The 16,359-nt window shown below is 46.3% G+C and overlaps 1 protein-coding gene across 27 annotated transcripts in view; it reads left to right on the forward strand.

Moving 5' to 3' along the window:
* The window catches only part of LOC117206013 (voltage-dependent calcium channel type A subunit alpha-1), a 58,559-nt gene that overhangs the window by 29,128 nt on the left and 13,072 nt on the right, over positions 1–16,359 (forward strand). For 11 of the 27 annotated variants that reach the window (XR_004487327.1, XM_033444946.1, XM_033444949.1 and 8 more), the window contains exons 12-23: positions 205–632; positions 839–1,161; positions 1,249–1,371; positions 1,457–2,020; positions 2,185–2,530; positions 2,705–2,869; positions 6,826–6,936; positions 11,819–11,902; positions 13,173–13,220; positions 13,963–14,079; positions 14,140–14,205; positions 15,389–15,480. Coding sequence is in view for 26 of the 27 variants with exons in the window: in XM_033444946.1 (XP_033300837.1) it covers positions 205–632; positions 839–1,161; positions 1,249–1,371; positions 1,457–2,020; positions 2,185–2,530; positions 2,705–2,869; positions 6,826–6,936; positions 11,819–11,902; positions 13,173–13,220; positions 13,963–14,079; positions 14,140–14,205; positions 15,389–15,480 (2,467 nt within the window). In the remaining variant the exon portion in view is untranslated. Of the gene's footprint in view, positions 1–204; positions 633–838; positions 1,162–1,248; positions 1,372–1,456; positions 2,021–2,184; positions 2,531–2,704; positions 2,870–6,825; positions 6,937–9,703; positions 9,815–11,818; positions 11,903–13,172; positions 13,221–13,962; positions 14,080–14,139; positions 14,206–14,461; positions 14,554–15,388; positions 15,481–16,359 lie in introns of all 27 variants that reach the window. The other 16 variants (XM_033444954.1, XM_033444955.1, XM_033444934.1 and 13 more) reach the window with 7 other exon arrangements.

Consider the following 16,359-nt stretch of genomic DNA (forward strand, 5'->3'; position numbering starts at 1 on the left):
AGTATAGCGTAGCGTAGCATAGCATAGTATAATATAGCGTATATAGTATAGCGTAGCATATACGGTATAGTATAGTAGAATGTATCATCGTGACGTAATTGGCGCTCATTGCCTCTGAATTAACCAGCAAAAGAATCATTCTGTACGAAAGCAATTTCATTGGTGTCTCCGGTTTGTGAACGGTGTTAAAACGGATGTTGACAGACTTCGCAGAGTTCGTGTTCCTGGCTCTGTTCATGTTGGAGATGTTCATAAAGGTGTACGCGCTCGGTCCTCGCACATACTTCGACTCGAGCTTCAATCGTTTCGACTGCGTGGTCATCTCAGGATCGATCTTCGAAGTGATCTGGTCCGAGGTGAAGTCCGGCTCTTTCGGCCTCTCCGTCCTACGTGCCCTTAGACTCCTGCGAATTTTTAAGGTCACCAAATACTGGAAGAGCCTGAGAAACCTCGTAATATCGCTGCTCAGCTCGATGCGTAGCATCATTTCCCTGCTCTTCCTGCTCTTCCTCTTCATTCTCATATTCGCGCTGCTCGGTATGCAGCTGTTTGGCGGCCAGTTCAACTTCGATTACGGCACGCCGCCCACCAACTTCAACACCTTTCCCATCGCGCTGCTCACTGTCTTCCAAGTAAGTTTCGTTCGACCGCTATCTAACTCGCGTATTTGCTTCGAACGTTCGACTGCGAAGGAAAGAGTTACACGAGACATGGTCTTTCCGTCGGCGCAATCTTTAGACGAAATGTTTGGACGAAAGTAGCTTCGATAGTTGTAGAAAGAGAAACGACGCGTTGTCGGCGGTGCCGTTTGTAATTCGGTGTAACTTGGTGCACGCAGATCCTGACCGGAGAAGATTGGAACGAAGTGATGTACCAGGGTATAGAGTCGCAAGGCGGTCACAAGAGGGGCATGATCTACTCGTTGTACTTCATCGTGTTGGTGCTGTTCGGCAACTACACTCTGCTGAACGTATTCTTGGCTATCGCCGTCGACAATCTGGCAAACGCACAGGAGCTGAGCGCCGCCGAGGACGAGGAGGAAGTAGAGGATAAACAGAAGCAGGCGCAGGAACTCGAGAAAGAGATCCAATCTCTGCAGAATCCGAAAGACGGTGGCGCGCCCAAGGTAGAAATTTGCCCTCCGAGCCCCAACCAGAATTTGTAAGTGTCCCCTTGGTTTCTACGGAATGTGAAACACGCGGTGCGAACGAATCGCTGCCAACGATAACTGTTGCCTTTGAATTTCAGCAAAGACGGAAAAGGTGGTAAACAGTCGTCCGAAGAAGAGAAAAAGCAGGATGAAGACGATGACACGGGACCAAAACCAATGCTGCCATACTCCTCCATGTTTATACTGTCCCCTACGAATCCGTAAGTTGACCGTTCCGATAGTCCGTTTAGATCTCTACGATTGGTATGTAAAATACGAAATTCGAAAATTCGTGTTTGACGACAGCGTAAGAAGAGCCGCCCATTGGGTCGTCAACCTGAGGTACTTCGACTTCTTCATAATGGTGGTGATATCTCTGTCGAGTATCGCGTTGGCCGCCGAAGATCCCGTAAAGGAGAACTCGCCGAGGAACGAAATTCTGAATTACTTCGATTACGCGTTCACCGGTGTCTTCACCGTCGAGATGATACTGAAGATCATCGATCTAGGGATTATCCTTCACCCGGGCTCGTATCTGCGCGAGTTCTGGAACATTATGGACGCGGTGGTTGTGATATGCGCCGCGGTTTCGTTCGCCTTCGACATGACCGGTAGTTCGGCTGGACAAAATCTCTCGACGATCAAGTCGCTGAGAGTGCTCCGAGTACTTAGGCCGTTAAAGACGATCAAGAGAGTGCCGAAGCTGAAGGCGGTGTTCGACTGCGTGGTGAACAGTCTTAAAAACGTCATCAACATTCTCATAGTGTATATATTGTTCCAATTCATATTCGCTGTGATCGCGGTGCAGCTTTTCAACGGCAAGTTCTTCTACTGCAACGACGAGAGCAAATATACGGAACAGGATTGCCAGTGAGTATTTCGTTTCTTTTTCCTTTGCCGGCGAAACCGATCGACCAACGTCGTCGAGGTACTGGTCATTTTTATCGTAAACATTGTCCTCGTTTTTTTTTGCGACCGTCCAAATAAATTCTAATCGTTAAATTTCACCATGCTCTCCTTGCTGTGCCTCGCAGGGGTCAATATTTCGTTTTCGAAGAGGGCGCCCTATTGCCAGAGCCAAGGAAACGAGAGTGGCAGTCGCAGTTTTTTCACTACGACAACGTGATGGCCGCGATGCTGACGTTGTTCGCGGTCCAAACTGGCGAGGGTTGGCCACAAATCCTGCAGAATTCGATGGCGGCCACGTACGAGGACAAAGGCCCCATTCAAAATTTTCGTATAGAGATGTCCATTTTCTACATCGTCTACTTCATCGTATTTCCATTCTTCTTCGTCAACATCTTCGTGGCCTTGATTATCATCACTTTCCAGGAGCAGGGAGAGGCTGAATTGCAAGACGGCGAAATCGACAAAAATCAGGTTGGTTGGCTGGACTACCGTTAACCGGATCTCTATGTCAGTCGTATACTAACGAGAGGATGTGCTGGCTCGTCTAACGCTAAGAGAAAAATCGGATACGAAAGCGTGGATCGATCGACGCGGTAGAATCGTCGCGCGTAATCGATTTATTCCTTTCGTTTCCATTCGTTTCAGAAATCTTGCATAGACTTCACGATACAAGCTCGCCCCTTGGAGAGGTACATGCCGAAAGAACGAAACAGCGTAAAGTACAAAATCTGGAGAATAGTGGTATCGACGCCGTTCGAATATTTTATCATGGGTCTCATCGTATTAAACACAGTACTGCTCATGATGAAGGTAAGCGTCAATGATCAGCTGGTTTGCTGCCCCTCTTTCTCTTTCTCTCCGAAAACGTCTCGAAGAGAAGCGTAATTAGATTTTCTTGTGGACGTTACGCGCCTGATAACAGCGATAACGCACGACGGAGAAGACCGAATAACGAGCGCCTGAACGAAGCACGCGTTTCGTATCCTTCGTGCGTAGCCGTGTAACTTTACGAACAACGATCGATTCAACGTTTCTTTCCCCTTTCTCTGTACTCGATCTTCTCGGGTTTCGTCGAGTCTCGATCTCGCGTTTGGCAACTTTAACCAATCGAAAAGCAGCCTAACACCGATTCTCGTGGTTTCGAGAGTCGCGAGAACGTATCTATCACTCGTCGTTATCGACAAACGTGCACAATGGAGAGTTCGAGGCAACTGTAAGATATATAACGTTATATCTGTACGAGGACATTGTTGTTCTTGCCTGCCAATTTACTTATTGTTCTCTGTATAATTGTCATCCCTGTACCCACTGATACGTGTACACAGCTGTGTTGAATACTCTTGCGTTTCCCTCTGGAAAACCAAACGCTCCTCCTTCTCTTCTTTCTCCTTCTTTCGTCATTTTGAATCCATTCGGAGCAGACTTTAGTTGAACAATCGCGATTCACCACGTGTCTCGATGCTTTTTACTTTATGCTCTTTCCCGTTCGTTCCAGTATCGGGACACTTTTATTTCCATGCCAGGCATGCGCGAGTGCCTTCGCATCTTCCGGCACGCTGCTCTGTCTCGCTCGTCCATTGAATTTGCAATCGGTTCGAACGACTAAAGCCGATTGGATCTTCCATGGAAGTAGCTACTTTTCGAATATATCGATCTCTTGTAATCGGTCTCTCTCTCTCTTTCTCTCTCTCTCTCTCTCTCTCTCTCTCTCTCTCTCTCTCTCTATCTCGTACAAGCGAATTCGAACGCGTTGAAAGGTAAAGGAAACGTTTCACGGCACTCGCGCTCTGCTCTATCCTATCCTACCACCTACCTCTGTCTCGCGCGTTTATCCTACGTTTCTTTTCGCTTTCCTCCGATATTTTATTTTCCCTTTGTATATCGGTTTTTTCCGTTTCGCTTCTTTTCATTTCGTTCGATTTTCATTACGTTCGGTAAAGTTCTGCGTTCCGCGACCGTTTTGTTTTCTCTGTGCCGTTCTTCTTCTACTCCTTGCTCCTCTTTTTATTGCATGCCCGCTGCTGTGTCCTCGTCTTGATAGTAGACGTACTCGAAGATGCGTGGAAAAACCGATATCGAATATCGATGTGTTCCCACGACCACACACACACACCCACACATACACACACGACGTGCGTTCGACTCGTACGCCTTGACAAGCCCATGTTTGAACTGGTGGCGGGGTTCGAAGCGTTGCACAAGTAACTGGCTTGATTCGATCGAAGATCAACGAGAATAGAAAGTACACGGTCGAAATAACGAGAGAAAACGCTGCGGCATACGACAGCCCTGCACGCCAATCCACGCGCCTTTCTTTACTCTCTCTCTCTCTCTCTCTCTCTCTCTCTCTCTCTCCTCTGCTCTTTTCGCTATCGTTTTCTCGATTCGTTCGTTTCCTCGAACGCCGGGTCTGTTCGCCTGGCGCGCGCACCACTGTCTTCGCGGTCTTCGCACGAGCTGTCTCTCGCGTTCCAGCGTTACACTCGTTAGAAGGCCGATCGTTGCGAACGCAGAGAGATACGCTTCTTCTCGCCACGGTCGATCGCGATTACGTCGCAGACGCGAGCAAACTCACGCTCTTCGGTGTTGCAGCGCTCGAACAACGCGATCGTAGAAGTTTTAGAGGACGCACGCGACACGTGTACGATGATGCTTAGCGACTCGGCTAGTCGAGTCGATCCACGCGATACAGACATACATCTGCGTATACTTCCTCAGTTACCGAGGTCGAATCCACGCCAAAAGTTCGATCGGGTACACAGCATCGCTCGTTTCCTTTCGACTCCTTTTCGTTTTTGAAAATGCTGCCTGACGATGCGAAACAACATCGACCGATCATTTTCTACACCGTACTGCACATGGTTTTGTGAATGCGAAGCACACACAAGCGACACACGATATTTAAATATCGCGGCCAAGAGAAACGAGATCGTCGTTCTTCCGTGACATTCTCGTCGGTGCGTCGTCGACTCTTTCGAGTTGGACGATCGTCGACGAAAGTCGAGGGAAGAAACAACGAGGCTGGATCTCTTTGCCCGAAGGCACGTATTTGTTCCCGACACGTTCCGCAGCACGTATCGCACACAAGATGTCACATCCGTTGTTCGTTACACACGTACTTACAAAACTGCGTGTCGCATGCTGGCTGCTCGCAAGCGAATCCAACTCGACTGGACTGTGTGTCGAGCGAACCAACCAACACGAGGTCTACCGAATGTGTGTGTGTGTGTTTGTTCCAATACCAAAGAAAAAGACACGTTTCTTGCACGGGGCGCCCGCACGATTCGATCCTTCCAATCCCCTCCTCGAAATCGAACAGACGAAAAAGAGGAAAGAAAGATTATTTTAGTACCTCGAGCGAACCGATCCTTTTCGTACACCGTCCGTCCCCTTTCCTTCCACGAACCACCGTTATTTTTTTCTTTCGATCGTGCCTTAGCTCGCTCTCCATATCTTAATTCCTTTCGGTTCGTCGTTTCGTTTCCTTTCGTCGTTTTTCTTTTCGCCGACTTACGATTCGTTCTTCCTCTAGTTTCTCACGACTCTCTGACTCTCTCTTCCAGCACACCAAACTCTCGTATCGCTCCACTCTAGAAACAAATCCTAACGCGAACGACCGAGAGATACCGTTTTTTTCGTAGTCTTTTCGTAAGTTCCTACTTTGTCGAAAACGCGGAATCGTTTGCCTGTATTTGCTATTAATTCGGACATCGATAACCAAGACAATTCGCATCGTTTCAAAGCCGCGAATTCTATGAAATAACGCGATCGTTCCAAAGTTTACGATCAGCGTCGTAGAGCCGCGGTTTCGTCCCCTCGGTCGTTGCGTCTCGTCAAACGCGATCGATCATCGTCGGAGCTCTCGATGTGCGATTGATCGCCAGGATATCGCGCAATCGGTACGAAGATCCAATTTTTCCACGTAATTTCATTCTAGAAGACGGGAAGATCGCCGTGTCGCGACATCCAGTTTGTACCGGCATGGTCATGTGCGCAAGTTAGCTCCACGCTTGATACGGTACCGCCCGCCTAAAGCCACCCCGCCCCCCTCACTTTACCGTTATAAAAGAGGAAACAATCCCTTTAATGTCACCGTTACCGTACACACCCTGTACGGTCGTACAGATACACGTATCTAGGTTAACGCTAATATTATACGCCTATGTGTCTCCCTTTTTCTGTCGACTGGAAAGTCCCTCGCTATACATATATATCTATATCTATATATCCATATATATACGTATACATATCTATATATATATGTATATATATATATATATACATATATACACACGTCTTTTATATATTTGTAATACCGTGTCACACCGGGGGAACCGTCCAACGATACGCGACGCTTCGATCGTCGTCGCGATATCCTAAGCCAGAGGATGCTAAATTTATCAACGCGCTAAACTTGGAACGAGTCGATTTCCAGCACGTTCAACGATTCTTCCTCGACTTTACGGCAAAATACGTGCACGTACGTCGTCCGTAGATGGTGTTCGGCAAGCGTGTCGATGGACGGATCGCTTGATTATCGAGAAGAGCCCTTGCCCTTTCTCCGATTCTCGGTGTTTTGCCGTTGCTGCTGGTTTCCGGGAGACACGGAGAAAGACGAGAAACGGCGAAAGGGGGGAATCGCGGTGGTTATAGAAGCGTCGATTCCCACCGTGTGGCTCGTGGTCGGAATACGCGGCAATTCATAGGCTTGTACGTCCGTTTGTCTGTCTCTCTCGGCCGTGTGTTTGTCAGTGTATGCATTGCAGTTCCATCGGCAAAGCGACGCGTACAAGAACGCGCTGAAGTACATGAACATGTGCTTCACGGGGATGTTCACCGTCGAGTGCATACTGAAGATCGCCGCATTCGGCGTCAGGGTAAGCTCCACTATACCAACAAATCCCACCTCCCCTCATCGAACAGATTATCGAAAGAACGTACTCGCTTAGAGTAGCCAGCTCGAGCGTGCGATCACGCTTCGAGCGGCATTTTCCTCGAAAAATGATGCCTGCGACTTTGTCTTCGTCGTATTCGTCGTTCCGCGCCGATGACGTTTGCACGATTAAAAAAAAAAAAAAAAAAAAGAAATCCATTTAGCAACGACTTTAGAGTTACCAAATTTGAGAAGACGATCGCAGAATCAGTTTTCGAAGTAGACTGGTAAGTTTCGCTTGTTAGAGTGCAATTAGAGCTCTTTTTTTTTTTTCTTGGAAGAATAGGTAGTATCTTGTCTACTCGAGTACTCGAAAATATCCGTGTATCGCAAGGATACGTGTATGTACGAGTGTAGTAGATCGCTACTTATTGTTGGAGAACCTTTCGTGTCCAGAGCCGAACAGACGCTAAACGTCCGTAGCACACGCGCGTCTTTTATCGATCTTTTGTTCGATTCGAAACGGTTGTCCGTTTACGTGGAAACTTACGTACTTTTGCCTGCTTCGTCGATATCGAGAATCGGTAGATCGCAGCGGATGCTCCGGCTCTGAACACCGATCGAACGCGTTGCGCGTTCGTGTACACGCATTCTCTTGCTGCACGAGGATCGTAGAATCGAGAAATATGGAAGAAAAGTTCGTGGAACGTTTGTCTTCGAAATTTTTCGATCCGCGGTCTTCGTCGATTCGACGCTCTCAGAATCATCGAACACGAAACATCGAAATAGAATTTTCCAAAATCCGTAGTGTCTGTAGATGCAATTGTACGCGTAACGAGAACGGAAAACGCGTTTAACCGCGAGTTGTTTCGAAAACAAGACGTGGAACGTTAGTTTCGAAACTGAACCGCATCTACGTCGCGTCGTACCTCGCTGTTAAACGCGTCCTCGAAATACCGCTATGAAAGGTAGTTTATAAAACATACACGCAACCCACATACACGCAACACCACACTACACGACACACTAGCGTTTCACATTGGCCGGTATTCAGACACGAAGATACAAAAATCATAACGATCACGTCAATTTGTTCTTTCGTTCATATCTCTCACTCTCTCTCTCTCTCTCACACACATACACACTCTCTCTTTCTCTCTCTCTCTCTATTCTTTTTTCGGCTCGTTGTTTTAATTTTTCGACCAAACTTTTCCCACGAGATACTACGTCGAACGGAGGGGACCGCCTCGAGGAAGTAAATCCGGCTAGCACGCACGATGAACGTAACTCTAAAGCTCCCCGTATGCTCATTGCCTGGTTGCATCCGCACGTAATCACCGCACGTTGATGTATTTTTTTATTCTCGCATGCGTGCACCGTTGCTTGGACTCGAAGCATCGATTTCTCTCGATCGTCGTTCTTCGCTAGTTATCGTCCACCGAGATAAAAGCGAGACGATAAAATCGACGAAGGTAGTACGCGGACGATCGCGTCTAAAATCGATGTTCGACGTCGAACGGTGTCTCTGTTGTTTGCAAAGATTGCGTGTTATGGGCCAACGACGGATATCACTGTCACGATCGCCGCTTCGTCGAGATACGATCGTGAACGACAGTACCGAACGAACGTCGGTACGTTCCGAGTTTCGATACGCGTCGGTGGAGTCACGAAACGGTAAAACGAAGTACAAACTCGTACTCGTTCGTGATACTCCGTTGGCGATGGAACGCGACGTAACGTTCGGTGCTTCGACATGGAACGGTCGATTTCAAAGTATAACGAGAAGAACGGAAGGCTCGACGACTGTCACCGATTTCCGCCACACGCATGCCGTTTTACCACCACCGGGAACGACCAGCTACGGGTTCTACGCACACCCATCGCACACACAGTTACACACACGTACACCAAATGGGTCGTTTCGGGTGCGCCGATGAAGCGCGCGGGAACGATCGGTTACTTGGAAAGATCGCTCTGTCGAAGATTGGTTAGACTTGCTCGAATACTTTGGGGAGGCGAAAATAAGAGGATAGGTCGATCGAACGGTTGTTCGATCGAAAGAGGGAGCCGCCGGTTCCCGTTTATCGCAAAGGGATTACTTCGATCTTGCGAAAATTGCTTGCCGCGCGAGCCACAGTCGCGAGTATCGAAATTTCCTCGCGTTTCTCTCCTCTTTATCGCTAGAAGCTGTCGCGCCGATGTATCTGTGATACGAGAGCGCGGTAAAAAGTGGCAGAAATGTAGAAAAGAGTCGATGATGATATCGAAGTAACCCCGTTGCGAGCCAACTTCGAACCTCGACGAACGAATCGAGCAAACTTTCTTTCGTTCGAGGTTTCAATTTCTCTCTCTCTCTCTGTTCTTTCTCTTTCTTGTTCTTTTTCTTTTCGTACGACTGCTTACGAGCGAGAAACGGATGGGAAGCATCTCGCGCGGAGAAAGAGAATTTGCTCGAGTCGTCGAACGACGAAGGAAAACGGAAGAGTAAAACGGCTGGGGGTTTGATACGAGGTAAACGACGAGAGTAAGGAAAATCGAACCGATACGAGTAGAAAATGTACGCGAATTATTGGCAAACACGGCGTGACTGTGTGTAGCCCGTCTGGAAAGTTGACGAGAAGTTGCGTGAAATCGAGTTTAACGAACGGAAGACTCGCGACGTAGAAAAGAATCGTAGTGGGGAAATAAAGAAAAAAAAAAAAAAAAAAAAGACGGGCAACGATACAAAATCTAGGCTTGTGTTACGTCTGTGTGTTGGGTGTATTTTATAGTATCACGAGGCGCCGCCAAAACTTGTGGACGCCTTGACCATCGTGAACTTCGCCGTCACATTCCTTTTCCTCATTGAGTGCATCCTCAAACTCGTCGCCTTCGGATACAAGGTATAGAAAAATCCTCTTAATCACTAACTCCACCAATTTCAATCACACGCAACTATATATTTCTATAGCCTATACAGTGTTACCACATTTTTTTACTTTTTTTTTTTTTTTTTTTTTTACGTAAATCTCTTCTTCGAATCTGTTCGCTGTACCGAACTTGGTACCAGCTTGCGCGTTATCGACATCGCGCGAGGGAAATTCAAACGCGGTAACTGGCGAGAGGATTAAGCGTTCGCGTGGCCGCGATTTGGAGATCGAACGATCGTCGTCGATCGAGAAACGTACGTAAAACGAAATGTACGACTAGCGCCAGAAAAGAGGAATATATCGAGCGTGTATCGTATCGAGGAGCGATCGAAACGTTGAAATTCAAGCGAGAGGACCGTGTGTGGCTTTCTCGAGTCGGTCTGTCCGCGTAATTCGATCGACGCGGTGACAAGTAGACAGTTTTGTGAACGTAAGATCCCCCCTGTTGTTTGATCTGTTTCAGAGTTACGATGCAAGTGCGATCGAAACGTGTACCGATTAACTTCGAGCGGTACTCGTAAAAATGGGGGGAACGAGTATTAATAATTGGTCTCCCACTGTGGTGAAATACTGCGAAATGCTCGTAGAAAAAAACCTTATCCGTGTGCGTAGCGGTCGATACTGCCGCGGCGAAGAAGCGACCGACCGAGATAAAACTAAAGTATTTACCTCGTCAGCGAATGACCAGTAGAATGTTTTTCGTTGGTTTTTATCGACCATACTCGACTTGCCGTACGCTTGCCGTAAAGTTTAGTCGCTTTGTAATTTCTCCCACCTTCCTGCTGTTTTTACGCGTACTGTTCGCAAACGGTCGTGAAACGAAACAAAGTTCGTCGGTATACCTTTGAATCGCCCTGTATTTAGAAGTAAAAGCTAGAGGTAAACTGTAACTGGCGATAGTACCGAGAAGCTGCGATAGAGTTGAGATTGTTACGCTGATTAATCTCTACTACTGGCTTGCGTATATTTTTCTACCATTAGACGAAAGTGACCTCTTTCCTGGCACCCGGGAAAAGGTGGAAAATGTAGAGCTTCTCGCGATAGAACCGCGTCTCTATCTCTCTCTAGTTTGCTTGCTATTATACCTATTACGGCATGCTCCCGTAGTAGATACATCTTTAGAAGAGATCCCGTCACTTATAGTTCAGCCGATCATCGATCACCGAACCGTGCGACTCGGCTATCTCGTAATCGCCTAAAGACCCTCTCAGCCAAGTCTCTTCATCTTGTCACACAACACTGTAACTACGAGCGAGAAGAAATTGGAGAGATATCGTTAGATTATTTCTTTTCGATGTTTTATCTCTTAGCCGACGACGCGTTGTAGCCAACCGTACGACTCTCTATCGCATCTATCTACCGACGAACGATACCTTTTTTTGTTTTACGTACACGACGTTACTACGGTATCGGGTTACATCGACCGCTTTCGTCGACTACGCGCATACGACAGACCACTTTTTTTTCCCTATTTCTTTGACCGACGTATCGTTCCAAAGCACGGCTCTGTTGTGTATTTACCTCTGAAACCGACATTCACACCCGTGAAAATGTGCGTAGCGATGCACACGTGCGCATACACGAGTACACACACAGCTACACACAGAAGCACACTAGAATACACTAGGAGACACGAAGGACGAACGAATGGAAAGGTCGGTCCCGTTGTCGCGGGTCCGAGCTTCCTTCTTTTTCTTTTTCCAACCGAGTTTTGGTAGTTTTTTTAGCGCTAGTTTCGCGAACCATTTACACACTTGCAAACCGTCTCCGAGTTTCTTCCAACGTTCTACTCGTTGGAAATCCGATTACCGGTTCTCACGGAGAAGAGAACGAAAAGACGAAGACGCGGACGAACGAAGATCGTTTGGCGAGCGAGAATGGGTAAATAGGTTGGAAGAAGCTTGGACGCGAAAGGATAGGCAAGATCGATAGCGCGATGGTTTCTAATCGATTTCTTCTTTGATCCCCCGCGAACAGAATTTCTTCAAGGATGCCTGGAACATGTTCGACTTCGTCACGGTGATCGGCAGCATCGTGGACGCCCTCGTGATCGAGTTCGGGGTACGTAGAGCTTCGGCAAGAATGGCCGTTTAAAGTCGCTGAGTCGAGTAAATGTTCAGAGTGAAGTAGTTTTACGAAAGGAGAAGTAGAATGTCCAGGCGTTTGATTTACCTAACGAGAAACCCGATTATACGGAACCTTTCGTTCCCGTCCTCTTAACTGTGTTCTCGATCCCCAATGTTTGCTTGACTGTACATTATCGAGTGTTGTCTTTCCTTTAACCCTTTTGCTGCTTCTTTAGTTTCAGCAAAGTGTACAAATATAATAACACGTTAGCAGGTAAAATCAACGATTTTATTCGAGCCCCTACAATCTCATGTATCTGCGTAGCTTTATGCTGCATTCATACGCTACACATCCACACTGTACATTGTCACACCTGTACGTTATCACACCTGTACGTTATACGATTACCAGGATTACACACGTATACGCAGTATACATGTACGTTACGATGTCAGAGTGGCCTTTCGAAGGGAGGAAACGCTTTCGAAGATAAATCATTTGCAACGACGGTCGACGGTCGAAAGAAAAGAAAAGGAAAGAAGAGAAGGGAGAAGATGTTGTTTTTCGAGAAAGCTTCGCCAGCGTTTTCCTTCGAAAGATTCGTTCTTGTTCACTGCGTATAGTAAAGACGACGTTCTTTCGAACGATCAACGTAAATACAGCACTATCCATCAAGTATTTCTTTACTCCTCTGTAGTAGAAGTGTATTTACCAAGACCCGAAGTAACATCGTGCTATACTTCCACATGCCGTAATTATAATCCAGTAAAAGCGTCAGACACATAGTTGAGCGTCGATGCCACATCGAGGCTGTCGAGTCGAGATCTCCCTTAAATGCTTGCACTCCCAGTAGGTTTGCTGAATCGACAACGATTAACGTGATATTTTGGCTGAAACTTACTTTTAGATATCGAGGTAAGCCAAAGCCATACATACCTTTGTCCACCAAGCTTCGCGTAAACGACAGTTGTTACAAGCGTCAGTCTCAGTGGCCGCCAGACTAAGCTTCGTTTATATCTATATGTATATATATATTTATACATATATACATATACATACATACAAACATGCATACATACATACATACGTACATGCTTACATACATACATACATACATACATACATACGTACATACATACATACATACATACATATATACATGTAAATCTCCGCTAGTTTGTTCTATATTCGCATATTAAGAGATCAGTGTGCATACCGTCCGGTCGATCCAATAATCTTGCAATATCGTGTATTTTTGTACTAGGAGCGGTTTTCGAGTATGCCCAGTGGCGGCCAACTAGGCGAAAAAAAGGTATAACTTTCGTCACATTTACACCCACAGACGTAAGTTGTCGCCGGTTATACGTTTAAGAAACTTCGTTCGATCGATGCATCGAAGACGGAATACGTAATTACACGTACGAACGATTCTTTGTTATCCCGAAGAACGAACGATCACGGTTGCTCGTTCGTTGCACGTATAAATTATACGATACAACGAACGATAGAACGCATAAACATTCTCGAGATCCTTCTTACTACTGCACACGACATATACTCAACGCGAGTACACAGGGCAGCAGCACACGAGAACAAACCAACCTCGAATGGCATATGGATGCGGTATTAACGCGCGAATCGAATCTTTCACCTTGCTTCACACCGTGCAGTCGTCGCTCGATAACAGAGGCTTGACTGCGGCAAATGGGTTTAACGAACGACCTACCGAACACTCTCGTACACCAATCCGCGTGATTCTAACGCTTTAACGAAAACACGTCTCGCGTTAAAATCACGTTCCGATAAATAAATATTTCGATGCCCGGAAGGCACGTCGGAGCGAAAGCGCCGTAAGATCCCGCAGATTCCTTCGTAGCTTCGTTCGCGCATCGAAACGGTGTCGAAGGCGGCGTCTAACTGCGTTTAAACGCGTTTGAACGGGTTTGAAGCAGGCCAACGACACTGTGCACGTTGCACGCGCGAAGCCTTCCTCTTATCGCGATAAGGAGCCGGCATCTTTGGGGATTAAGTGCAATTTCCTGTGTCCTCCGCAGGAGAACTTCATCAACGTCGGCTTCCTGAGACTGTTTCGCGCCGCCAGGCTGATCAAACTACTCAGACAGGGCTACACGATACGAATTTTACTCTGGACCTTTGTACAATCCTTCAAAGTAAGTGGACGTCGAATGTTCTTATTCGATCGAATCGATTTAATTCTAAACTTATTGCAGGCTCTGCCTTACGTTTGTCTTCTCATAGCGATGTTGTTTTTCATCTACGCGATCATCGGTATGCAGGTACGTACGTTCCCGTCGGAGAAATTACTTCGACGTTCGTTACACGCTCGTCAGCAGTTTTCTAATTTCGTCTTTGATATCACGGACACGACCGTCGAGTCGTACCGAGAGTTTCCAATGCGCGACAATTCGAAAAGTCGACATCGGAGACGGCTCGGTCGGGAACAGGGCGAGTCATGCTATTTACAGGAACAGAATGTTAAACGATACTCGGTCGTGAGTGGGACCATTAGTGACCATGAAATTCCGTTGTCAGGTCTTTGGAAATATATCGAACGATCCAGGAACAGCGATCGATGATCACAACAACTTTCAGTCCTTCTTCGCTGGTCTTATGTTGCTTTTTCGGTGAGTCGAGCAGCTAAACGGAGCAAGTTCCAAGTTGGGTTAAAGTGAACTTTTGTCCACGAGAAAGCTACCGATCGGTCACGCGTTTATCTGGTTTGCCTCGTGAAAGAATCCCGCGTTTCTGCGAAAGAGCAGCGTGTAAAACGTACAGAGTCCGTAAGACGAGCGAAAACAGCCAAAAAAACACGAACGATCGGTAGCGACTGACCATTATGGTAGAGTACTGGGCTGTTGGCATGAGGTTTAACAAAAGTAAGCTGCTCGACGTGTCAATCTCTGTTGTAATCGAACCCTGCAATTAGATCTCCCCTAGACAGTTGTTCCATAGAGATGCTTGCCCTAGTTTATTCAAGTTGATCAAGTTATAGCGATGTTTAAGAGAGAGAGAGAGAGAGAGAGAGAGGGAATCTCTGCAAAATTGAATTTTATAAAAAAATTGGTGAACGAAATTCTCTCTATCTCACACACACACACACACACACACACACACACTCTCTCTCTCTCTCTCTCTCTCTCTCTCTTCTCGAGGGTATCGCGGTGTCAAGACGAAGAAGAGAGTTAAAAAGACCGTAGATCGTAATTAATGTGGTGGATGCGTATTGTTAGAGAGTAGATCGACGCTATCGCTGTGTACACTGGTTAATCGTAACGTGAAATCGTCGTAGAAACTAAAGAACGTGTACGATCACTTGGTCACTCGGCGAGTGTCGAACGACGAACGTGTCAATTTCGCGGTGCGTTAAAGTTAAATCGAATCGAATCGATCGGAAGGAAAAACGTTGCTAATACCGTGCTGGCCCTTTGGCCACGGTCTTTTTCTTTCTGTCGGACTCAGGTATTCGGTAACATCGCGCTGGATGCTGATAGTTCTATTACCAAGCACAACAATTTCCAAAGCTTCATTCAAGGTCTGATGTTGCTTTTTCGGTAAGTAACACGTCACAAACTACGATTAAAGAAATACAAAAATGAAACCAGCTACTTACGTTTCGTTCCCTTTGTATTTATTTTTCTTTTCTGTCGTTTTATATTTTCGTCGGTGTTTCGTTTGTTTGCGAAAAGAGCACTGCGCTGAAACTTAAACACACGCAAATTTCAAAGTCAGAGGAACTTGAATTCTCGAGGAACTTAATTCTCGTTGGACGATGTTTCGGAGAATAAGAAAGAAAGAAAGAAAGATATGCGTATAAGGATCGAGGTGATTACTTTTACGTTCTATCGGTTCAATTAACTAACACACTAAACACGAACAGGCTGAACTACGCCTATTTCGTACAACTTCAAACTGACACTGTAGTAGAGCAGTCGAGTAGAGAATTGAGTTACTAAAACCAGTATTCGCTTTTGGTGTTGCATCTAATTACGAGGAAACCAGAGTTCTATGCATGAACCGTCTTCTCAGTGATATATTTGATAGATTCGATATATGACGTATCGAAACACTCGTGTAACTCGAGTCTAACGTTAAACGTTTGTAGTTTGATACCGATAAAGTGGAAATATTTACAAAAGTTCCCGTTGACGACGTATCGTATGCTTCGAGTTGAGTAATTTGCATGCAAGTTCCGATCGACGAATTCTGAAATTCCATTATCGACTTCCATTTAACGGCGATCTCCCAACGAGAAAGACATAGAAACGGAAGCAAGACGAATTTCACGAGTCGTCGATTACAGCACAAATGTCTATCAACTTTCGATGGCTATAGCTTTCAAATTGTAGTATAGAGGTTCGACGAAGAGACGCCGTCGTCTTCGAATTTCCGATTTTGACGAAAGTTTGTCGATGTAACCTCGGAAAAATTCC

The sequence above is a fragment of the Bombus bifarius genome, unplaced genomic scaffold, assembly GCF_011952205.1.
Source record: "Bombus bifarius isolate JDL3187 unplaced genomic scaffold, Bbif_JDL3187 scf7180000007996, whole genome shotgun sequence".
Classification (NCBI taxonomy): domain Eukaryota; kingdom Metazoa; phylum Arthropoda; class Insecta; order Hymenoptera; family Apidae; genus Bombus; species Bombus bifarius.